The following is a 21,443-nucleotide window of genomic DNA, read 5'->3' as shown; positions in this document are numbered from 1 at the left end:
GGAGAGTTAAAAATGTAGGGGGCTGCTTTCCACTTAGGGATCACATTTGCTGCACACAGCTGGCCAAATCCAGGAAAAGATCTCTAAGATGGTTTTCCCTCGTTTCAGAGACACCAGAACTCAAGTTTAAAGGTTAGTAGTGAGTGTAAAACAACAGAAAAAGAACATTTTAGAAATCAATACCACCAGTTCCACCTTCATCTGCGGTCTGTTGTTCTGTAGAAGAAGAAGGTTTGTGAGCTAAGTCACAAGGTCAAGAAGCAAACAATGCAAGTTAACCAAAAACTGGGGAAGCTGGATATCATAATGATAATTTATATCAAAGCACTTTCAAACATGTTATAAACAAACACTTAAAAAGTCAACACTCAAGCTGACAGAAGAAGACACTGCTAAAACATGCTCAGTACAATTCCACCAATTCAGAAGACAGGCTGAACTGAAGCATTTTTTGGTTTATTTTATTCCTGGAACATAACTTATGTTGTTACTTATTGGCAGGGTCTTCCAGTTAGGCAGTGCAAGGTAACATCCCTTCCACTGCAATCCTGATTTGCTGGCCTGATTTCAGAATGTTTACAAGCAGAAACAGTTAATTGTGTGAAACAGGAAACAATCTGAACTCAAATTAAAGTGTTAAAATGCATCACCTACTCTAGAATAGAACTTATTCTCCAAGAAGCTTGGATACTGCCCACTGCATCCCCTTACTCATTACTGGTTGTTCAAATAATCACATAGCATTCTGTAACTCTAAAGGTCTCTTTAAAACATTTTAGATTACAGTACAACAGTTTTGGTTTTTTTTTTTTTTTTTTTTTTGTTTTTTGTTTTTTTTTTTCTGTTTATCATCAGCCTTAGCACACTGTTACACATACTGCATTTGAAGGACTCAAAATTATTTTAACATTACACATTACAATCCTCCTTATCTGATGGTTGGGAGCTGGCAACGTAATGCTGCCAGGTGTTGTATTTCCCACATGGCTTCTCCCTAGCTCTTCCCAAAGTCAAAAATAGCTCTAAGTCTGAGCAGCACTTCAGGGCAAGTACAGATATGATTCTTTTCCCAAGAGCTACCCAAAGATACTGTTGTAAGATCCAAGATAGGAAAGGATGGCCAGGTCCCTGAACGTGTTTACACGTAATATTCTGTGATTTTAGCCATGCTAGAAGAGGTGCTACTTACCTGTTTTGCTCTCTGAATCTGGAGTTACAGATCCTCCCCATGACCATCTCTTCTGTCGTGTTTCCAATCGCTGATTCCGTTCCAAGGTACGATGCAGAACTGCTTCATATCGTTCCTATCATCAAACAACACCTCTATGAAGCTTGTAACTATAAAGCACAGCTATGCCAGAAGACAAAATATAGGTGTGGGTTTTTTTTCCTTCCAGTATGATTTAAAACCTGTTTTACCTATATTACCTGATAACAAGCTCTTGTTACAAAAACTATCATGCAAAGGAAGTTAAGGGCAATTAATGGTTTTAAAACTCTGCAAATACGATTAGGTTGAACTAAAGCACAGATCATCTATTCTACTCTTTAGTTAAAATAGCCACCAAACAGATTTCCTATTCAGTAAACACTTATTTTCTAAATAGAGATGAACCCCGAACTGAGCAAAAATAATTGCTTATCCTTTAAACTAGCCATATTCTGAAGTTATTTCTAAAAGGTGATAAAAATTCTCCACTGTAAAATACCAAGTATAAGGTTATTTGTATTTGCAGAGAACTGACCCAAGCCTTAACAGATACTGCCATTAATGGCGATACGATGAAACCACAAATAGCAAGACAGGAAGGCAAAACTGCAAAAAAGACCAGTCAACTCCAGACCTCAGCAACCACCATGGACAGGAACAAGGAAGACAGAAAGAAGCTTTTGCTTCTGTCTCCAGGACCTGTAACTGCTAATGGGGGAACTTCAGCTCTTGTGCGTAACTGTAACCATGCTAGACTGTTTCTTCTCAGCCAGTTTCCATACATCTGTCAACAACAGATTTCTCTTCTGGAATAGTCATATCCCAAATGACCTTTTGAAGCAGTAGTTACTGCTGCTACAGTGCAGTAAGATGCCAAGGGGACTCATTATCCAAACATTTCTCCCTCCTGAGGGCATAAGACTTTCACCTTATTTCAACATCATTTCACAACACAAACTAAAAAAGTTGCAGTGTATAACAGACAAAGTAAACTTGAAAGGATGGGAGGAAGGATTCCATTCACTAACAAAAGATAAAATTAAAAGTTGTTGTTTGAAATACAAAGCTTAGCTTCCCCTCTGTTGAAGAAACCTCAACTAGAGTTTACCAAAGGTGCCAAAGTACCCAGACGTCATGTAATCTGTAGACGGTATTTCCATCGAGGTATCTGCAGTGCATTAATTCTTTAAAGTCATAGTTAAAGACATAGGCTTCACTGTACAAGCAACAGAAAATCAGCTATCAGCTCAAGATGTCAACACAGTAAGTAGCACTGCTGCACAGCATAACTGAGGAACTGTGAGAAGACAGGTATCTCAATTCTAGTCATGGGTAGTTGTCTTCAAAACTCTCTGAGGCAGAGAACCGCGTCTTTTTCCACACTATTTGCTATTGTGCTGCTTCTACTTTATCTAAAGAAGATGATTAACTAAATGAAGTTTAGCTGAAGTACCAAACAAAAATGTTGGAGATTATGTACTTTAGATGCACTTTCTATCTAGTAAATTTACAACTGTATATGGTATATCTTGCTGGCATATATTGCCCTAAGATAGCTTAGCTTCTTTAAAAGTGATTATTTTCTAATGTCAGAGTACCAAAGTCAAGATGTATTTTCACTTTCTGATTCAAAGCTAGATTTACAGGTCAAGTGCACACTATTTTCCCACCTGTTGGATTCCTCATGTATAATTCCCTACGTACAAGGTCATCTCCCTCCAGGGCCCAAGCATGAGACCAGGTTAACACCAATCAAGTACTCACCAGCTAGTCCCTGTCTTCCTTGATTAGTTGCACTGGTGGCCACTTAAAATGTGACCACTATCCTCAAGATTACGTGAATAAACGTACTATAGGCTTAGGGGTAACACTTCTTGAAGCATAAGGGATGCTAATTGCTTAAAGGGATGATACTGCACTGGACTGCAGTCAAGGCCCAGTGCTTGTTCTCCAGCAGTGTAAACTATTCCATGAAGTTCAAATGGAATATCAATCTGAACACACCCAGAAGCCAATTACAGATAGCCGAACACCAGTGTAGAACAGTGACAGTCAAAAAGGGTAAGAAAGATGTAGTGCTAGAACAATGTGATAATGGCTAGGCTCCAAGTGAACAGCCAGCCAGGCTTACCGGCTCTTCATCAATGGCCCACAGCAAGTTCTTACAACTAGTTTATGAAAGCACACTTGTGTGTCATGCCTTTAGTGCTAACACACTGGAAACTAACCCTTTCAGGACTTGCATCATATTTAATATGCACTAGCAGACCTACTCTTCAAAAGGGATGGCATAACTTCATGTATTAACTTCTAGCTTCAGCTTCTATCAATTTTCAGCAAGCTCCGCAACTCAAATACTACTCTGCTGGTCCACATGCAGTCAACGCCAAGGCAGAGTCAAGGAAGAACAGTCAATGCACAGTTCAAAGCAGCAGAAGGTAACTACACAGATAACATTATCAACTGCTCAACATATAGTAACAAATTGTAATTTAGAAAAACTGAAAGAATGTGAGCCTCTTAGGCCACAGTGGGAAGCAAGACACAGAGTTAAGAAAAGTATAAGACCTGTCACCCCCACTGATTTACAAACAGAACCTACAAAGTGCACCAAAAGGAATCTAGATATCTAATACAGTGAGGTTTTTGCTCATGTGAAAAATAACCAGGAGCCAAACGGCAGTCACAGATCCTGAAGTCCTGAGAGCCTCAGGTATAGCTAAAGCTACACCTGGGATGGGAGAGGAGGACATGTGTCTATATAACCTGCTGTACAGATGGGGAAATTTTTTAATGTTCTAATACATTCACCACTTCCATAGCTTTCTATTTCACACCACTTCAGAGCATGGTAACGTAGGAAAACAATGTAGAAGTTTCTTTAAAACTATGAACTTTGATGCATAGTACCTTTTCCTCCTCTATTTTCTGTTTTCTCTTTTCTTCTACTGCTGCTCTCCGTTGTTCCTCTTTCTGCTTCTGTTCTTTTAGCTTTCTCTGCCTTTCTTCTAACTGTTTTTCATACTGGAGTTTTGCTTTTCTCTCCTTTTCAAGGATCTGTGTCTCTTTGGCAGCTGTAAATTTATATGAAAAAAATAAGATGAAACTTAACTATTCATTGATATTACAATGCAATTTACAGGCAAGAGACTATCAGGCAAAATATCACCACTTAAAGCTAAAACAAGAGTAGCTCGCAGAGCTGGACGACACTACACATGACAGAGGAGTCTTCAATTCTGTCCCCAGGTTAGGCGGGAATTAGAACCTTTCCCAACATCAGACTTTACTGTCTAGACAGGAATGACAGGATATGCATATACCCTATGTTAAGCATATACTTTTCTTGCCATCATAATAGTGAAGTCATAAATAGTAAGTTGAGTATCAAAAGGCAGAAATTTTCTATGTTGCTGTTTTAATTTTTTTTAGGACAAGATATAATGAAATTTAAAGCACCAAGTGACAAGATGGGAAAACCCCAGAGTTCCTGCATCTGAGTTCAAAATAGCTACGTCAGTACTCTCCACAGCCTCCACCTAGGAACACATGTGGGCAGTTTAACAGGAAGCTTCAAGTCCTGTGACAAAAAGCTAGTGGCTGAATACACAGTGGAAGTATCTTCTGCACCTAGAGAGATGAAATGAACCGAGAGACCAGATAATTACACCAACAATGCACAGGCAGTATCAACATATAAGGCCCCCAGAATACTTCCGAATTCATATGCATCCTAGCCCTATCCTCTCTCCATGTTAGAACAACACAGTAATTCATGTTTCCACGGGTCTTTGCTTTTATGTTAAGAAACAAACGTATAGGCCAGAGAAACACCACTCCTCACAGGCTGGGTGACCAAGAACTGCAGGGCATACCGTGACTCTTTCATCTCCTGCTGCACATACCACGCACTGATTCACCTCAGGAGGAGCATAAAGCTGGGCAAGAGTTTTATGCTCTTCTCTAGGTCCAGACTCTTTGCTAAGATAAAGCGTACACTGCTGACACTTCAGTCATTTCAGTGTGCTAGGAAACAAGGGAAGCAGTGTTCCAGGCAACCAAGCCATTCAACTAGCTAAATCTTTTTTGCTTTTCTCTGAATCAGCATTTCCCAAACCTCATTCTTCAGGGCTACAGGAAGCAGTTTTAAGCTAAAAGTTTTACTTTCCGAAGTGTTTTTAATTAAGGCTTTCACTAAGAAATTGGCTAAATTTGCTTGATGGTCACTAGGAAATGGAAGGTCAGAAGTGACATACAGCTAAAAATTTCTGGAACGTTTTCCTCTCAAATCTAATACTTCTCCATTCAGATTCACAAATGGTCACTGATGCAAGACCAAGAGCAGACCCTGTCTCTTGTCCCCAGCACACTGAAAAAAGTGACTGAAGAAGGAATACAGGAGTAAAGTTGTTCCTTCATCACAAACATTTTAGGAAATTATATCTTAAATGAAATGTGAAAATACCATGTTGCTTTTCCCGCTCTTCTCTACGTTCCCTGGCCAGTCTTTGTCTTTCTTCTGTTCTTAGAGTGGAACCATCTATCACTGTCAAAAGAACAAAATTGAAGACACATAATTGTCAGTTATTTCGAACATTCACATTTAAATAAAAAAGTTGAAAGTCTACTATCAAAAGGATAGTGAACCTTCCTGAGATACAGATACCACCAAAGCACTGCACACTCTATATAGAGATTAAAGATGTAATCTTAAAAGTTCAGACGAAGCTGAACACCCTCCTTGTATCCCTTTCTATTCTATCAGAACAACTGATCCATTATTTTTAATAGGTGCAGCAGAAAGCAGATACAATATTAAAAGGCCCAATGCATACAGTCAAAAGAAAGCCTGAGCAGAAGTCAAACACGTGTGACAACATACCCTTATTCCAAATTCAGCTCTGATCCTCATACTTGCACACACTAATTCCTATGATCAGGAATTACAGGAACCTAGGAAAGCTCGATCTGAGAACAGAAAGCTCACCCATCATGACAAATTCAAAGCATTGCAGGATAGCTAGTTTGCAGGCTAAGCGGAACCAAGACTGCTTAAGTCTTTGCAGGTATAAAAACTTGAATTTCAGCAAGAAGATAACTGGTAACCTGACCAGAGGACAAAAAACACATTTATCTTTGTTGTTATGCCCCACTGAAAAGACAGGCAACTTCACCAACTGGACTCTGAGTCAAGAACAAAAGTCTGTCATCAAAACTAGACCTTCAATGAACCTACGAACGATCCACCAGGTGTTTTATGCTCTGATGCCTCTTGAAGAAAGAGCATCAAACTTCTTTTTAAAAGATGTTTTATACATTCCCTACTAACTCTCCCCTGTGAACCCAGTATTTCATCAAGAACAATGACCAATAATTATACCTGGTTTAGTTGCTGTCTTTATATTTATTGAGGTCTGGACTGCAATGGGGCTAACGCCACTTTGGCTTCTTCTTTCTTCTGCTATGGCTTGGGCTGCAGCAACTGTGAGAAAGAACCATTCCGTATTAAGAAAAGCTCCACAACCAGAAGTCATTAAATAAATGTATAAAATAAATACATAAAATTCTGTTTGAGGTTGCAGATCCTTTTATTAAATAACTAACTTGGGACTGCTCAACTTGTAAGAAGAAAAAACTCATCGAATGAGGCTTCAGACCTGTCACAGCTTTTTGTAAAAACAAGTTAGGAAACCTTACGTTTTAAGAGGTGCAGCAAAGCACCACAGAGTTTCAAAAAATCAAACTTCTTAAATAACTCTTGTAAGAAGAAAAATGATATTTAGCAAAGTTATAAGTCTGACTTACACGTGTATTTGTGGGCTGAACACATATATGTAATAGTTGATTAGCACTGTCAGAATCATATTCTGACAAGACCAAAGCAGGGAAAAGTTTATGAAGACCTTTCATTATTTCATGGCGTGAAACCGAAAGTGGATTAGCTGCATGAAGTAAACCACTGAGAGATGCTTGCAATGTACTATTAAAACTGGATCATCCAAAATAATTTTAAATTATAAATTAGACTTGAAAACAGTAATTTGAACATTCGTGCAGAGACCCATTCACCTTATTCAAGTTTCACCAAGGTGAGTACAGTGAACTGCAGGGATACAACTCCTAGTTAATCATACAGAAATTAAATGCTACCAATATTAATTTTGCCAAATAATGAAACCCATCAAGAAGTCAGGGAGGCCAATTTACTGTATCACTTTCCACAGATTTTCTTTATTTTGGTATCAACTTTCACTTTAACTAATCACCTTTTAGGGTGTGAAGGTGAAGCGTTACAGGAAGGCAGGCAGGGCAAAATGTAAGACAGCATTGCCCCATTTTCCTGCACAGCTCTGAACACGAGTGTCCTTACAGCAGTGACACCGTGTTCTCACCTTTGCTGACAGATACAGGGAGATCAACTTGGTTCTTACAGAAAAGCCCAACTTCGGGGGAAGCGAGAGAACACGGCATGCAATCAACCAAACATGAGAAAGCTGGTGATGCCTGTTTTAAACGGGAAAAGCAACTTACAAATGTAACGCACAACGTACCACGATTTCAACTATACCATGAAGGGTGAACAGTAGAATTTGGTGTTACATTTGAAAGCAGAAGACGACAGCTTTGCCAATGATCTCAGGCTTCCCTTTAATAGAGTAGTGCAGAATGCAAAGGAGGAAGGAAGAGTCTCCCTCTTCTCCACGCATTGCCATGACAACTAGTTGTGTCATGGTAATAACCCTCCCTAAGGCTGTGCCCGAGAACAATCACCTCAAAGTGTTTAATCCGATGTGATGTCAGTGATAAATGCTGATTACAATACTTATTCAGCAACTCTAAATTGTCACCCGCAGCTGTTGCCATGTCTTGAATTAATTTTTCATTGCAGCACCAAACAGAAGTCTTCCTCAGCTCCATCCCATACATCTCTGAGGCTCTTTTCAAACAAGTCAGAGACCAGATATACTGCGACACAGTAAGATTACCAATTGGCAAAGAGAGCAGCTAAAAAAGAGCTCACTGTAATTTCACTACACAGACCAAAGTCGGTCAAAAAGCTGATTTTGTACACTGCTGCACGTCACGGGGATGGGAATCTAGCCCAAAAATTCATCAGGTGGAGAACAACAAAATTAGACAATCTCGATACAATTAGATGTGAAAACAGCCTGAGGAAACCCAGCCCACTGCAAGTTTTTCTGAGAGCAAAAATATACAGCCAGGGCATTTATACCCAACGACACTTCTGTAGATCACACAGGTTTCTTCAAGTACCATTTAAAGTCAAGACAAATACAGAAATACAGTTGCACCTTTTCTTCACTCTACATCAGCAAGGGAGGAGAGATGGGAGGTGGATAGGAAGACTGAGGCAATTCAGCCCAGCCAAGCTGGGAAATAAGCCCAACAGAATAAATTCACCCTACACCTACACCACGTTTAGTTAAGACCAACAGTGGAATTTTGCCTCAACTCTCAAAGTTTAAATATCCAAATTTCTGTAACCAAGTTACAGTAAGAATCAAGCTACAATTTAAACAGGTACAATATTAATCTTACCTTAATTGCAGAAGTATTTTATTATTAGAAATTTTACTGAACAAGCCAGTCATAATGGATGTAGGGGATTATATATTTATTTATTCATTTAAAAAATAAACAGAACACTTGAATAATGTTCATGATTAGAAGGCACTCATTTAAAAAAATGTGTCATACCTGCAAAGCAATTAGTCAGTTCATCTTAATTAAGGTTGCAAAAAATTACTGGAGGATCTATAGAACAGAAAAGTGGGTTACAGAAACAGTACGGCTTGCAAAGGACACAGAGGTGAAAAAAGTCTACAAATACTTAACCAAAGATTTTGTATGTCAGTGGTTTTTTTTTTGTACGTCAGTTAAAATATTTATGTTCACTGCTTCAGTGATTCATTATTTGCATAGAAACAACATGCTTACAATTTTGAAAGTAGTAGATTTAAAGGCACTAGGCGTGCCTTTAACGTTACACAGAAGCAATTTGTTTAACTAACAGAAAGTTAGAATTAAAAGCGAACTGGAGATTTGAACAAAAGATTATTAAAAGGGGAACAGCCATCACATTAGATGCATCCCCAAGATGTGAGAGCTCAATCTCACTAAGTCTCAGGTCACCAGACAGGTTTTACAGTCCTTGGCAATGTTATGGTAAATTTACAGTATGAAACTGATTTTTTAAATCCACATTCTACTACAGTAAGAGAAAATGAACTGCATACTGTTGTACTCTGCAACCTTAAAAAAAAAAATACAGATTTTGCTTGAATATGACAAGTCTTAATACATTCAAGTATTGTTTGGCACAGATGCCTGTAATTTTTCTGCCTAGTTTTCCATAATGAATGTAGCAGTCTGCTATGGAGCAAAGCTTCACTGAGAAGTATTTTCCACGAAATCTAACTATCTCTGTAAAATAAGCCTAACACTTCTGTAATTAATCAGGATACCCCAGAATGGGAAACCAGTTAACCCTTTCACTACAACCTGTGTCACGTGCTGTATTACTGGGAGTGTCTTCATGGACATACTCAGCAAACTTCCCAGAGAAGAAAAATTCACTTAGAGGCAAATTAAATCTAATTTCTGCTCTGAGCTTTTCCTCCCACAGTAGTCACGAAAGGCTTTCACAACTATAATTTGTGATGAGCATAATGTGCATGCTTATTTTATAGTAGTCTGCCTCTAAATACTTCAGCTAAAATTAATAAAAGTACAAGCCACGCCTGTGGCCACTAATAATATTTGTGTTTATACATAATAAAACAGGGCTGTTTGCAACATAAAACGGCTAGGTAATTTGGAAAACAGTTTTCCTTCTGCAACCTCATCACCGTTTAGCAAAGTGTGTCTGGCCAAGCGTATCACGGATAAACCAAACCAACAGAAGCACCAGGAACCAGCCGCCGCTGGAGGCAACGTGCCAGATAAAGCCGACTCTCCCAGTTTCACCTTCCAGCTCACGATCACCTTAACTGTGCAGGTATGCTGGTGCCTCCCTTGCACTGAGCATGACGATACCTCCCTTCGCTGATCAGGTTTCCAATTTGCCCTGAAGAGACCGGTGCTAAAAATAAAACTTTATTTCTGTTTCAATCCTTGCACCGAGTTAATACCCTTGGTCCTTGCCAAGACTGTGAAAGGACTCACACAGTTGCTGTTCTTAGGGAGCCTTCTTAGGGACTGAAAAGGCTCCATCCCTGTACCTAGTGAGGTTTAGGGCTTCAGTCCCATCAACCTGTCACCCAGCCGGACACTGCCCCACTCGCTCTTCCTGTGCCGAACCAGAAAGAACAGCAGAACCTGCTGACTTTCACAGCAATCCTTCTGGTTCTTATGATTTAATGAATCATTATGCAAAGCAAACAAACAAAAAAATCCCAGACTAAGCCTTTGAAACAGAAGTTAGGAGGTCTCCTGAATGTTAAGCACTGTTATGGATCTAAGTGTTTTCATAAAAGTTTAAAGCAGTTAACAAGAAGCCAATAAGCAATCCGTAAGCCAAAAGTGAACTTCGCAGCAAAATATCTCTGGTTTTGGAGCAAACTGTGTCAAATCTGCAAGATGCCATTTTTTGTCTTGCTCTGCCACAGGCAGCTACTGTTTGCCTAGCAGACACCAACCCTTTTCAGTAACACGGTTCAGCTCTTTTTTCTTTTAATAATGTTTGTACATGCTTTCAGGAAAGATGAGGGAAGTCAGCATTCAAGTTTGAGATTTCTGCGCACTTTTAAGCTCATTTCCACTCATTAATCAACATGTTATGACAAATGGAGGCAAGATCATATGTTAGATGCTTTAAAAATTGGGTATTGGTTTTACAGCATTACTCCTTGTTTAAATGACACCAGAAGAAGGATGCACCCTCGCACAAATAGGTGGACAACACAGAAAGTTTCTAACGATGAACAGAAAAGCCCTCTCTGTATGCATTCCTCTTTTCCCTGCTTTCTCCCTTCTTTCTGTCTTTTCCTGTTGATCCTCACGTCCCATCTTTGGGCTGCAAGGACTGACAGGCTCCACAACCAAATACGTGAGCCTCCCAGTAGGCACCTTCTGACGGACCAGCTGGAAGGCAGATGGTTCTCCTGTTTTGTCTGGGCAGTCACCAGATGGGAAGAACACAGATCTCCAGAAAGCACTGCACACTGTCTCTCAGCTTCAGCAGGCCAGAAGAGCTTCCCGTTGTCTTAGCCCTATTGCAGATTCTTATCTGCACATGTATTTATTCACCTCATGGGATATTTATTTTATTACCTTTATGTGCTTTCCTCCCCTTAAGCCCACTTCTGCAGCTAATTGCGTACAACAATCTGGTTTTCTTCGCAATGTTCAAGGCAGTTTAGGATGATTTGTTCACCTCATCATAAGTATCAATCCCACTGGAAAACTCTTGACACAAGTATTCCTTTGTAGTATATGAATTAGCAGCTCCACAAATAAGTATTTGAGACATACTTGCAAGAAAGTAAGTTTTTACTTATCCTTAAACATCCACACTCAGATTAAGAGTTGGAAACATAAAAAAAAAATAATAATTCACATCATTAGCCAACTACTACTTATTTCTTATAAGGAAACCTACAAAGATACAGCTGAAGCAATCTCAAAGACACATTACTGTATTTGTTCAGCCTAGGGCATGAACAGAGGGGAAGGTTGCTAGTCAATTTGTGGGTTGATCTCTGCACACTTTTCTCTAGGGGAACCACATAATCTAAACCAAATGTGAATGCAATACAAGCACAGACCAAGGAATCAAAATTTGTCCTTGAAAGAACTGGCAGCCATCTCTGAAAACTTTCTACAGGCAGAGATGCTATATCATTGTCTGACAGCCACATCAGGGGAGTACCATCCTTAGTCCAAACACTACTGATACGTACTGTGAACGTATCTCCTATGGAGTCTTACTGATTCCTGCTGTTACTCATATTCTTATTTTAACCTTGCTCATGCTGCTCACCCAAGAGGTATGCTTCTCTTTATTTAATGGGAAAAGCAACTGCTAGCACAGTGCTTAAAGAGGACAAAGATGTCACCACCTCTCGTAGATGCCATCATAAGGTTGGTAAGAAGCTCTGCCTGTACTGTGTACACAGGGCTGACAAACTCAATCCCCCCCTGCTCTGGAAAAGACACCTTGCTTCACAGTTGGGGTGCTTTATCAGTAGGGTAAGTTATTATTCACCACTTGAAAGAAATTAAACTGAACCACAGCAGATACTCTCACTCACTCACTGGCTTTCTGCCGCCTTCACCTTCCCCTTTGCCATGCTCTTCCTCCCCCTGGTTCTTCCTCACCTTTCCAAAGAAATGTGAGAAGGCTTTGTATCCTGCATGGTCCACTTCTCATTTTTTTTTTTTTTTTTTTTTTGGTTAAGAACACAATCTTTCACCATCTCTTTTGATACGATAACATGATTTATACAAAAAGGCCCCCCAGAAGGGACATTTCTCCAGCTCACACATTCCCAACACTCCGAAAGCTTTAATGCAACTCAGGTAATTTCCCTGTTCTACCTGGCATTAGTTAGTAATCTGTTTATTGCATTGTGCTTACCAAGCTTATCTGCACAATGACCTCTCTTCAGAGCTGATGTGTCCTGCATAAAGGATATACAAGCCTCAGAGTCCCAACTGTGTTCTTTAGCAACCAGCCATGCATTGCTGTTTTCTCTGATGTCTAGAAGCAGCCTTAGTAAGACACAGCCACAGGGCAGTCAGAGGTTTGGAAAGGTTGGAGTGCTCATTACATTTCTCAGTGAAAGAGCAAGGCACTAAGGTATACGCACTCTCTGTTATATTCTCCACCAGAATACATTAAGGCTGCATTTTAGATGTAAAGAGACTATTTCTGCACAGTTTCTGTGGGTTGGCAACTACAAACTGTTCTCACCAACTGCAAAACAAACAGAATTTGCTTTCATCCACCTTGAGTGATTTCTTTTAAAGCTATATTAGACACTGACTACAGTGCTGATGCAATAAACTATGACTAAAAGTCCCTTGTGAACCTTCCCAAGCGTAACAGAAATCATTATTTACCTGATTCTACATAGTGGAAATTTCAAAGTATCCTAATACACTGGAATAAAATGTAAGCAACTTATATAATAAATATGCCCTTACACAATTTCAAGTGGATTCATTGTGAAATTTAGTGACATAAGTTATGTGACATAAATTAAATGCTTATACATAGGTGTATACAGATTAAACACTCCAAACCTGACAGAATTAGACACAGGTTTAACAGCTACATCCAAAAGGTAAAATGGTACAGTTTTAAACGCAGAGCGGAGGATTATTAATACCTGCTCTGCTGTACAGATAATTTTCTTTCTTTAATAACACTTTCCCATTCCCCAGGCTCCTGAAGTACATTAGAAAGACTTTTTTTAAACACACTTTGTCCCTCTCATTGGCCTGGCATAAGAGGTATCAGAGCAGTCCCACTTCTAACCTGCTCTGAGCAGTTTATTTCCTATTGTAATTCCAGCTCAAGTGTCAGCAAAAGCTAGACAAACCAAAATCAGCCATCTCTGCTTTACTCCTCCAGCTCTGGAGGCTGCCTTCAGTTGTCTCCTGTTCACACTCCTGCACAGTCACTGCAAAAAGTAACTTCCAAGACAAACTTCTGCTCTCTCCTCTCCCATCTGTTCTCCCCACTGTATTACTGCTTTCCTTTATGTTGCACTATCCCTAATACTGGAAATCAGCAAACTTCTATCCAATACTTCCCCCTTTCCAGAGCAGTCTGGTTTCTTTTGCTTCCTTGAAGCATGTTCTTGTAAATGCTTTTGTCCTCTTGTTTGCAGGCTGCCTATTGTTTAATACACCCAGCCCAAACAATGCCAGCAAAGAACATAGCCTAGCACTACAAGTCACAACTAACTTGAGACAAACCCTGTGAAAACAACATTTTGAGCTTTCTTTAGATGGAAGGATAATAGCTCCTTTACATGAGCGCAGTGAAAACTGCTGCTTTTCCCTTTTACACTTGATGAATTTCTTATGGCAACTTTGGAGCTCATTCAAACACTGTCTCTGCTTCAGAAGAGGGACTGTGTTGGCATTTACCCCCCAAGAGACCAGCCTCCAGACTTAAATCACTCTATACAGCTGTGCACCAGAACAGTGCTGTAAGACACTGACAGATCCACAACGTGTTTAATGCTGTCTAAAACAGAACACAGTGGTGTAAAACATCAGAGGAATTAAACTGCAAGTTTTCTTAAAACTGTATGCTTAACCTAACTAATTAAATGAAAGCTCTGAGGCATTCCTCTACAAGTAATGCAAGACCCCAGAACAGTAATCACACATCAGTCCCTGCCCCAAAGAGCTTAAAGAATGGGCAAGTGAAAAATGACAAACGGGTGTAAAAAACCTAAGCAGGATAAAAGGGCAAGAGAGACCAATAAAGACACTGTATTTCTGCTTGATTCATTACCTAGTGGCAGAAAGTCTTTCAGAGAAATCTTAAAGTGACTAAGGTGACGCTCACTGATCTGGTCCGGAGACGACTGTCCTTAGTTTTGAATGTCCAGAACACAACTTACATATCACTGATGAACACTGTGCTGCAAAAAATATGTTCCTTTAAGAAATTCTCTTGGCAAAACTAAGCAGAGGATGAACTTTCAAATTAATAAATGTGTTCTATTAAATTACGTTCTTTAAGTACAAAGATCTCTGCAGGATTTCTATATTCTTGTAGCAAACCCCTCTTGGACTTGGGAGAGGGATTTTAACACTTGGGAGCTTTAAAACACTTGCCCAGAGAAGGCAATTCACAGGCCAGTACAGTATCTTTGCTCTCTCACCAGATTCAGGTCAGTGCATTTCAACAGCAGAGGGTGTCTGTAAATTAAGAGCCAGTTAATTACTTGTAGAACAGTATTTTGGAAGTTTCCTGTGAATTACAAAGGCAAAAAACACTATGAGGAAGGAAAGAGGTATTCTGAGCGTGGCTAGGGGTAACTGTTTTCTTCAAAGGCAACCTCAGCTGTGGATCCTTCCCCTAGAAAGCAGAAGTTTCAAACTGACTGGAAAACAGAAATAATTAGAAGAAAACAAATGTCAAGCAACCAGGCCAGGCTTCCTTAAAAGCAAATGCTTGTGTCCATTTACGTACACTGTGAACACCACGGGCACATAGGGTGGATGGCCGAGGCATTACACAGGGCAGCTGAGGCTTTTCTTTCAAACAAAAACGCTCTGAGCAACACTTGATTTTTCTTCCATGAATCCCACACTCCAAACAAGTTTATCACCGGCATCTAGAACAGTTTTAATTATTGGACGGGCATACGCAAACACATTGAAAGCTTATCATCAGTTAAGAATTACCTGGTGGTAAACTGTGCAATTGGAAGCTAAATGGTGCTAATTTATTTGCAGCAGACCAGAACTCTGAAGTCCCCAGTTTGTTTTTAAAATATCACAAGTCATCTGTTAAGTCATATTCAGCAAATTCATTAAAACTGCATGCTCAGAATTTTATTTGTCAGGGTGTCCTTTCACAACAGGACTGCAAGCATCTCCAATTATTTAATCAAGTTTAAAGACAGACAGCAGCATTTGATACCCCTGATTATGACTAACCCAGACTATTTCTTTCATTTATCTCATAGTAATCCAGTGCTTTCCTTCTTAACTGTCTTATTACTTTTAAGAACTGAGAATTAATAATAGCGTATCTGTACTTTAAATCTTCCTATCCATTTTCTTTTTGAAAACCACAAGTGTATAAAGAAGCAGCAGTCCTTAATTCTAGTCACATTTTAAGGCTATGCAGAGTTAGGAATAGTACAAGCCACAGTATCTCTCAGCTGTCACCATTAGACTTGTGGTCCTGGCAAGTCATCATTTGTTTAATACTTCCATCTGAATTAAAGCATGGAATCCAAATTTATATTTTGTAGTTTTAACACATGAAGAAATATGTAGAGAATGGAACATTCTCTATAAGAAATTTAAAAACAGTATGCAGTACAGGCACATGGTTTTGATTTTTTTTTTTTTTTTGCTCTGCAGCAAGAAGGATCTCTTTCTTGAATGCATTTGGAGAAATCTCAAGCATTTAAAGATTTAAATTAGAATAAAACCTTTTTTATAAACTACTTACAACTGGAAGTAATCTTCAAAATGTTAAGCATCTAATATGTAGCTCACATCTTTGTGAATCAGCATGAAATTATCCCTACTCTGTACTACCGCATTTCCACGAACAAGAAGAAAATGAAATTAAGGCTCATAGCCATTACAATTACATTAAGTTCTCAGCCTGACTTGGGCATGTTCTCTCTCACCACTGCAATCTCTGTGAAATCCAATTTCTGTGCAGTTCTTTGCATTTATCACCTCGGCATTCTGTAAGGCAGTGTAACTACTACTGCCACGTGGGAAAAAAAAAAAGATGAAGCACGGAAAAACCTTAAAGACTTTTTCCAAAGTTATTAGGAGCTTCACAAAACAAGAAACAGAAGCCAGACCTGGTGAATGACAGTTGAATGCTCCAGTCACTGGGCTACCTTAGCTCCACAGATGGAATATGTACAAGCCATTTGTACAAACACCACCAAAACAACAAGAACGGAATGCTGAAGATGCTTTTACTGTAGCACCCCCATGCTACCAGAAACCTGGCAAAGGAATAGTTTCCTTGTCTTGCAGATTCCCAGACAAGTTTTGAAGCCCACCTCTGCTCACAGCCACTCTGTAAAAACCGAAGGCTTTTAAGGATCCAAATACAAAAGTAAATTATTTCTCTGGCCAGCAAGCAGCTCTGATGCAGAGGTCAATCCATTGGTTGTCTGACTGACAGATGCTTCTGGATCCCAAATAACTTTTCTCTAGACAGCACTCACCATCTTCTGTTGTGGGACTTTGCCACCAAGACTCAGCCAAGGAGTTCTCTAGTATTTCCATAGGTGTTGGTATGAACTTGTGTTCTTAAACTACATTTTGTAACTATTACTTCGAGACTAGACAAATCAGCACACGTTCCTGACTACTTGCTTGAGCAATGAAGTTTCACTATTAGTTATCCATCCAGCCTTCTTTTCATGCCAACTCTATGTATATGCATTTAGTAAAGAAGTTACCAGGAACCGTGCTCCAGGCAAGGTGGACAAAGCCAGACAGTGTTGCTTATATAGGGAGAAACAACTGATTAAATGGAACGAAGCTATTATTTTATTAGACAACTTCCAACCAAATTGGGCTTGGCCATGCAGATCACGGGAGTTATGCCCATGGATTTGTTGAAAAAGGCACTTTATTTTTGATCAGTGTCCTGAGACAGGTTTACCAAAAGATCACATAGGTCTTAGGAAGGAAAATATACATATAGCATTTTAATGTACTGTTTTGAACAATCTTTACAACAGTGGTTCAATACACTAGTGGAAATCCTACCAACAGTGCAGCCAAGCTCTGGCAAAAGCAAATACACGTTCTCTACCACTGGTACTAAAGACAGGATAGGAGATTTTAGTTTATCAGTGAAAATGAAGGTAATAACTGTAGGCTACAACAACTTAAATTATATGTATTTTTATTCTTATTACCATACCACTCAAGGAAAACATAACTTACTGGGTAAACCACAAGTGACTGACTATCCCCCTCTTCTCAAATCTTAACAAGCTCAGCAGTGCTTACAGTATTAGAATAGGAGCAAAAATTCCTCTTCATCCCTGAAAGATGACAGCAGCAAGCACAGATCACAAGAATGGAGTAGGCCACTGCCATTTATGCACTTCTGTTCAACAGTGTACAATCACAATTCATTTCTAATGTTAAGTGATGTTCATGCCATCACCAATAGAAATGTTAACTGGCTTCTAGCTGTAGTAGCACATGCTGCTTTTTGTTGTCCATCTAAAGTAAGTAAGATTGGACAAGGATGTAAGGGCAGAAAATTATTGCAAAGCAATCATAGAACTGACAGAGCAGGCATGATTTGGCCTGCAGAATCTTAATTACACTTGTTACTCAAAGAAAGAGAAAAACCTTTTCCTTACCTCAATACTAGCTTCAATTGGCCAGAAAAATATTCTCTTTAAACTTAATTGGTACAGAAGTTAGTAACAGGTTGTACCATGGGATTCTATACTTTCAAGGCCTAAAATAATTAACAAGCCTCAATCAGCCACAACTCAAACAAGTATCAAGAGGCTGGTAACAAAGAGCAGCAGCAGAGAACAAGAAGCCAGCAGTCTTGTAGTAAGGACCCCCACAAAAGGTAACCTTACAAAAGGTATACAGACACCTCATAGCCAGACTACCAGAAAGAGCTGTGGTTTCTCGGGAAGATGCTGCTTATTTATATTTGTCTTTAAACTTCAGATTCCCAACCAGAAGTTCATTGGCAAATGACTGAAGGTGCATGGCACTCAATTTGTTTTGTACAGATGTTTGTTCTCCAGATTAAGACTGCGAAGTATACAATATTCCACAGACCAGCAGAAACTGGGTGCAAATAATCTAGTTAGCAGGTACTTTGGAACCTTTTCAGAAGCTCCCCGTGCAGCCAACTGAGCTTAGAAAGGCAGAAAGTTATGTCCCTCTTCAAACCCTACTGAACAGTAGTGTGGGACTGAAGGAGGTTCCTGCTGCTGTCTTTTTTTTCTACATCTTCTCCAAACAGCTGCAGAATCAGACTTGGTTGCTGCTCCTAACTTCTCCAAACTGCAGCAAATACAGTGGCAATTATCTTGCAAACTCTACCCTTAACCACTGGATTGCAAGGATGATTTCTAAACATCATTTGCTGTCCCCAGAGAGTGAGGGAGTGGTGCTGACAAGAAGTCAGGTGCAGAACTGCAGCGACCTGTACACGGACAGACAGCATTGCTTCAACTCACATTAACAACGAGTTCATTTTCTAGCACGTAACTGCTAGAAATGCATTCTATGTAAATGAAAGTTTAGATTCTAGTTCGGTGACTTCTACCCCCTCAGGGAAAAAAAAAAATCAAGGTCTAGCCTTTCCAGGATCTAGTGAGGGTTTTTGGTTTGGGGTTGTTTTTTTTTTTTGTTGTTGTTGTTTTTTAACATGATATGCATATTAAAACGTGCATATCTAAAGCGAGATGGAGCTGCCTAGTTCAAGAAACATTTCACCTCTAGTTTTGAGACTAAACCTAGGTCACGAAAGCTGTCAGCAAACGTGGGTGCTGGTCTTAAGAAAAATTTAGGAGCCACAGTATAAGTGCATCCAATACCCAAAAGAAAATTCAGTTCTAGCAGGAAGGATAAGGATCAAACAGACACGGTCTGTGCAGGTGAGAAGCACTATCTTTTGGCAGATAGTTATACTTCTGGAGTACTAGATTGTTTTAATTTTGAAAGAGAAATAAAAAGTAATTAAGTAATATTTCTGACACACAACACACTGAAGAAGGACTGCCAGATGAGAGTTATGTATTCAGGACCTTCTGCCAGCACTCCTGTATGTAATCACACAGGTACATTGAAAACAATCAAGTAAGAGGCTGTCAGAGTAGTTTTTGTACATAGTCCAAGCTAGTTTACATCAAACCACAATTCTCTTTCCTTACTTTTTTTTTTTTTTGTCTGGGATAAGAAAATGTTTATCTTTTCTAATGGCTCACCCACAAAGCTAACGTGTGGAGATGCGCCATGAAATTATGCTTGGAACACACATCATGCATGCACAATACTCGTTTCAGAGCGTGATATTATTAAAGACCTTCAGCATAAATAGGTACATAAACACAGCCGAGAACAAAGCCAAAGGAGTTTCTTTAGCCCTCAAGACACCTGTTCAAAGAAGTTAAAAAAAAAAAAATAAAAAAAATTAAGGCATCATCCAAACTTGGATTAGGAATCAATGACACCGACTGTCCCTGCCTTCCGCACTTGGGGCTCGGAGCAGGCTCGGACAAACCATCTGCAACAGCCGAGAGCAAGAGCCACCAGCGGAACCGAGTTCAGACCGCCAAGAAGCGGTGAGGAAGGGGCGATTCGTGTACCGAAGCAGCCCTGCAGCCGCCTACGAGCTGCGGGAGGTCCCGAGTCAGCACTTACCGCCGGGAGCGGGGGGGTGTGGGGTGTGGGAAGGACGCTCCGCAGCCGCGGGCGGGCGGGGAGCGGGGCCGGGGCCGGGCAGCCCCGCGGCGGGAGGCGCGGCTCTCCCTCAGACACAAAGCCCAGAGCCCGCTGCCGGCGCCTTCCCCCCCGTCCCGGCCGTACCGCGGGGCGGAAGGCGAGCGGGGGGGGGGGGGCACCCAGCCCCAACGCGGCCGTGCCCTTGGGCCGCCGGAGCGCCCCCAAATCCCCCGCCCCCCCCCCCATCCCCCTTTTCCTTCTCCCTCCCGGCCCGGGGCCGCGCTGCCCGCTCTCACCCATCTGCTCCCGCAGCCCCTTCAAGGAGGAGGAGGAGGAAGAGGAAGAGCAGGAGGGGGGGGCCGCGCCGCCGCCCTCCGCCATCTTCAGCGCCGGGACGCGCGAGTGGCGGCGGCGGCGGCAGAAGGGGGGACGCGGGCGCGCAGTGCGCAGGCTCCGCGCCGTGCGCAGGCTCCGCGCCGCCGCGGGGGAGGGCGGGGCCCGCCCGGCGCCGGCCCCTCAGCGTCCGCACGGCCCCGCCGCTCGCTCCCGCCTCAGCCGCGGTGGCGGGAAAGGCGCCTTCTCCCCCGCCCCCGTCGCCCCGTCGCCCCCGCCCCGCCTCAGCCGGCGGGTGGCGAACGGGAAGGGACGTCGAAGCTGTGAGAAACCGCCGCCCCACGGGAGCTGTCGTGGTCACCCGTGAGGGGGGGAGCCCAGTACCCCCAGTCTGCCCCAGGGCGGGACACGGCGGGCAGTGCCAGCTCTCCGGTTGCCCCGCATGGCCCCGCAACAACTGCGAACGCTGCCCCGCCATTAGTGATGAGGAATCGCTTTCCCATAGGGAGCTCTCAAAGGCAGACAGTTTACAAACTGTCCGTCTGTAAACGCGCTTTTCCAACAACGAGAAGGGGGAAGCGGGCTAAATTTTCAGATGGTGCAATAAGTTTGATTCTCAGCTTGGACGTGTGTGAGTTGGAGGCGGTTCGGCGGCGAGGCTGTGCTGTAAGCGCAGCATTGGCCTGAAGCTGTGGAAAAAGCGGGACGAGCTCACGAGGGTTGTAGCTGCGGACGCTGCAATTTTCTGGGCTCGATCTAAAGGTGAAGCACATCCCGATGT

The 21,443-nt window shown here is 41.3% G+C and overlaps 1 protein-coding gene across 2 annotated transcripts in view; it reads right to left on the bottom strand.

Annotated features, from left to right (window-relative positions):
- Window positions 1–20,783, bottom strand: part of MAP7D3 (MAP7 domain containing 3) — a 46,725-nt gene extending 25,942 nt beyond the window's left edge. Inside the window, exons 1-6 of one of the 2 annotated variants that reach the window (XM_042807060.1) lie at window positions 20,626–20,783; window positions 6,591–6,692; window positions 5,676–5,756; window positions 4,121–4,284; window positions 1,190–1,304; window positions 184–216 (exon numbers count right to left, since the gene is read on the bottom strand). In XM_042807060.1, the coding sequence (XP_042662994.1) occupies window positions 184–216; window positions 1,190–1,304; window positions 4,121–4,284; window positions 5,676–5,756; window positions 6,591–6,692; window positions 20,626–20,710 (580 nt within the window). In that variant the 5' untranslated portion in view covers window positions 20,711–20,783. The remainder of the gene's footprint in view (window positions 1–183; window positions 217–1,189; window positions 1,305–4,120; window positions 4,285–5,675; window positions 5,757–6,590; window positions 6,693–20,625) is intronic. The other variant, XM_042807061.1, reaches the window with a different exon arrangement.
- Between the last annotated feature and the right edge of the window lie 660 nt (window positions 20,784–21,443).

Source organism: Tyto alba, unplaced genomic scaffold (genome assembly GCF_018691265.1).
Source record: "Tyto alba isolate M040663 unplaced genomic scaffold, T.alba_DEE_v4.0 Super-Scaffold_5, whole genome shotgun sequence".
In the NCBI taxonomy this organism is placed as follows: domain Eukaryota; kingdom Metazoa; phylum Chordata; class Aves; order Strigiformes; family Tytonidae; genus Tyto; species Tyto alba.
This window is presented reverse-complemented; position numbering and strand designations above follow the sequence as displayed.